Source organism: Austrofundulus limnaeus, unplaced genomic scaffold, assembly GCF_001266775.1.
Source record: "Austrofundulus limnaeus strain Quisiro unplaced genomic scaffold, Austrofundulus_limnaeus-1.0 Scaffold20, whole genome shotgun sequence".
NCBI classification, from domain to species: domain Eukaryota; kingdom Metazoa; phylum Chordata; class Actinopteri; order Cyprinodontiformes; family Rivulidae; genus Austrofundulus; species Austrofundulus limnaeus.
Genome location: NW_013952422.1, coordinates 2455095 through 2457997, shown reverse-complemented (window position 1 = coordinate 2457997; position 2903 = coordinate 2455095). Strand labels below are relative to the sequence as shown.

Sequence of the window (2903 nt, the reverse complement as noted above, 5' to 3'; positions counted from 1 at the left end):
CAGATAAATATATATATATATATATATATTACAAACGATGACAGACAAAAAATTGTATTTTAACACAAAGATGGTAATTATTAAAATATTATCAGCTGATAACTCAAGATAAATAAAATCCTCTCAAGTCCTTTGCTGGGTTATCTTTTTTTCCTTCAATATTATGACTTTGAGATGCTGCTTTTATCTATTTTTCATACTTGACACTTTGTTTTGCACTCAACTTTGCTCAGTTTGGGCATTCACTGCACAATAAGCTGTTTGTTAGGGGTTAAAAAAAAAAAACAGCCCCTGTCCCACGTGTAATGCTCGTTAATATGCGTTTTAGGCAGGCTACATTTTTGACCCAGAACTTCAACGTCTTAAGCTTTTATGTTTAGTACCCTAATAAAATGATCGACAAAAACGTATTTTTGCTTTAAAAAAATCCAAGAAAAAATAAGCTAATTACCAGGAAACCGTGCAAAGTCAAGGTCGCACAAATTTTACTCTCGTAATGCGACTATGAACAAAATACACGACACCCTCACAGTTATTTAATAAACGACGTGTGTTTTACGGTTACATGCTCASTAAAGGCATCACGTACCTTTAAATTATTATCTCCATAATATCATACTTACCAAAAGCTCTGAGTTTTTACATAAAAAGCATGTTAGCTCAAGGAGGAAACAAGTCGTCATCAACAAGCGCGGTGGTTACAAACAAATTATGCTTCAAACATTACACGGGTCATACCAAATGGGCGGAGCTACACATTGACTAAGTAAAATTCCAACGCTGAAACAAACGGGACATGCAGTACAATAAACCGAACGCTCCTAGACGTACTTCTTAGACTGTGAAAAACCGACAACATCACCCTGCGCCATTGTTGACAGGTATGATAGCAAAGCGGCTACCTTTCCTTTGAGCTAGTTAACTCAGTTAATTATTTAGGAAGAAAACTGATGTCCGGAATGATTAGAGAGATATTTTGATAGACCTAATTATCCCGAAAGTGGGATTTATCACAACCTCGAGTCGTAGGAGTCTCTTACTGAAGAGGAAGTTTGACAGAACAACGAGGTAAGGGAAGCTAGCTAGGTGCTAACAGCACACTTACTGCTAGTTCCAAACGGGTTGTTGTTTAGTTTTCGATTTAGTTATTCCTATCGAAACATTCTTACTATTAGCATGGGATTATACAAGGTGATTTATCTGACTGATCAGTAATAATAACGGTATATAGTTGTGAACAATGAGTTTCTCGTTTTCGTCGTGTTAACAGAAACACACGGAAACCTGTCAAAAAAGTGTTATTTCACTCACTGCTCATAATAACACACTCTGCTCAAAACAACTTTGATACTTTAAAGTTTAATAACAATTAAGTTTTATGTATGACACACTTAAGTAAAACGTAAATGTTCTAAAGTACTTTGTTGTTTGACAGTTTTCATTTTGTGATTAGATTATAAACAAATCGTGTACATTTGGCTTGAATTTATTGTTGTAGAAAGAAATGTATTAAGTATAAAGTTGACGTTTCACCTTTTCCCCTCATTTTGTCATTTGTTATTCTCTTTAAAATAAACAATCACTTTACAAGGACAAAGGTTTGGGAAGTGATACTACTATAAAATACTATAAAGTTGTAAAATGTTTTTTTTTCTGCACTTGAGAAAAAGAAAGTGAGAACCATTCTTATGGTTTCTTCTTCCTATTGTTTGCCAAATATCATTCAAGGCTAAAGTCAATTATTTAAATGTCAAAGTAGTTTTTATTTTTCTCTTCTTTATTTTGGCTAGCACACAGATCTTTGTCAACAAATAATGAAAGAATGCAAAGCTTTGTGTTGGTTGCAGTTTATCTTTTATGCCCTCTTATTTTGCTGCTTGTTTGTCATTCTCTATAAACTGTGTTTTTGCATGTAAAAAATCTGTTCTTTAAAATAAAAATATTAACTTGTCCTATATTMGACAATATTTGGTCTGACTTCACTTTGGAAACTGATATTTTTTAAGTTATTGCACAAATTCCAAAAAGCTTTTGAAGTAAAAGATTATGCAGACAGGMTGTTTCTCCTCCACTTTCTGTATGCAAACAGTCTTGCTTCCTGCTTTCCACAGAGAACACATGTCGTCTGCTGCAGAAACTGTGGAAAATGCCTCTATCATTTCAGAGAGCACGGCGCATGACGGAAATCGTTTGTGGATAGGCAACATCGACCCCAAAATCACAGAGTGAGTACATCCACCCACCTCTGGTTTCAGACACACTGTTGATTTTTCAGCATTTAAACAAGATTCTGCTTTCTTCACTTATCCACTCGGCTCATTTGTGCAACACTTAATTTTGTAGCGAGTGAGTGGGTGCAGACAGAAGGCTGATACTGTTGCTGCACTATGAAACTCTGTTACACTATTTTTACCTACTTAAACATGAATGAATGAATGAATGAAAGGAATGACAGAAGGCATGATAGATAGATAGATAGATAGATAGATATATAGATGGATGGATGGATGGATGGATGGATGGATGGATAGATGATAGATAGATAGATAGATAGATAGATAGATAGATAGATGATAGATAGACACTTACTTACTTACTTACTTACTTACTAACTTACCTTTGAAAACCAAATGAAAGTAAAAATACTTGAAAACGTTACATGAAGTAGTGTAAATATAAAGCTTAACAGTGTCTTCAACTCATTTATTTTTACAGTATTGAAAACAGGCAGAACTTTTGCCAACATTTGATGTTTGTTTTAGCTGTTGCTGAATTAATTTGCTCTAATTAAATTCATGTTGTGAACGTTTGGATTTTATTTTTAGCTTGCGTGGTTCTACCTCATAAAGAAGCAACATAGTGTGTGTGTGTGTGTGTGTGTGTGTGAGTGTGTGTGTGTGTGT

The 2903-nt window shown here is 34.3% G+C and overlaps 1 protein-coding gene across 1 annotated transcript in view; it reads left to right on the top strand.

Annotated features, from left to right (window-relative positions):
* Window positions 1–867: 867 nt before the first annotated feature.
* rbm18 (RNA binding motif protein 18) overlaps window positions 868–2903 on the top strand; it is a gene marked incomplete in the record, with an annotated part of 14721 nt that continues 12685 nt past the window's right edge. The window contains 2 exon segments of the mRNA XM_014003847.1: window positions 868–1068; window positions 2112–2225. Coding sequence (XP_013859301.1) covers window positions 2119–2225 — 107 coding nt within the window.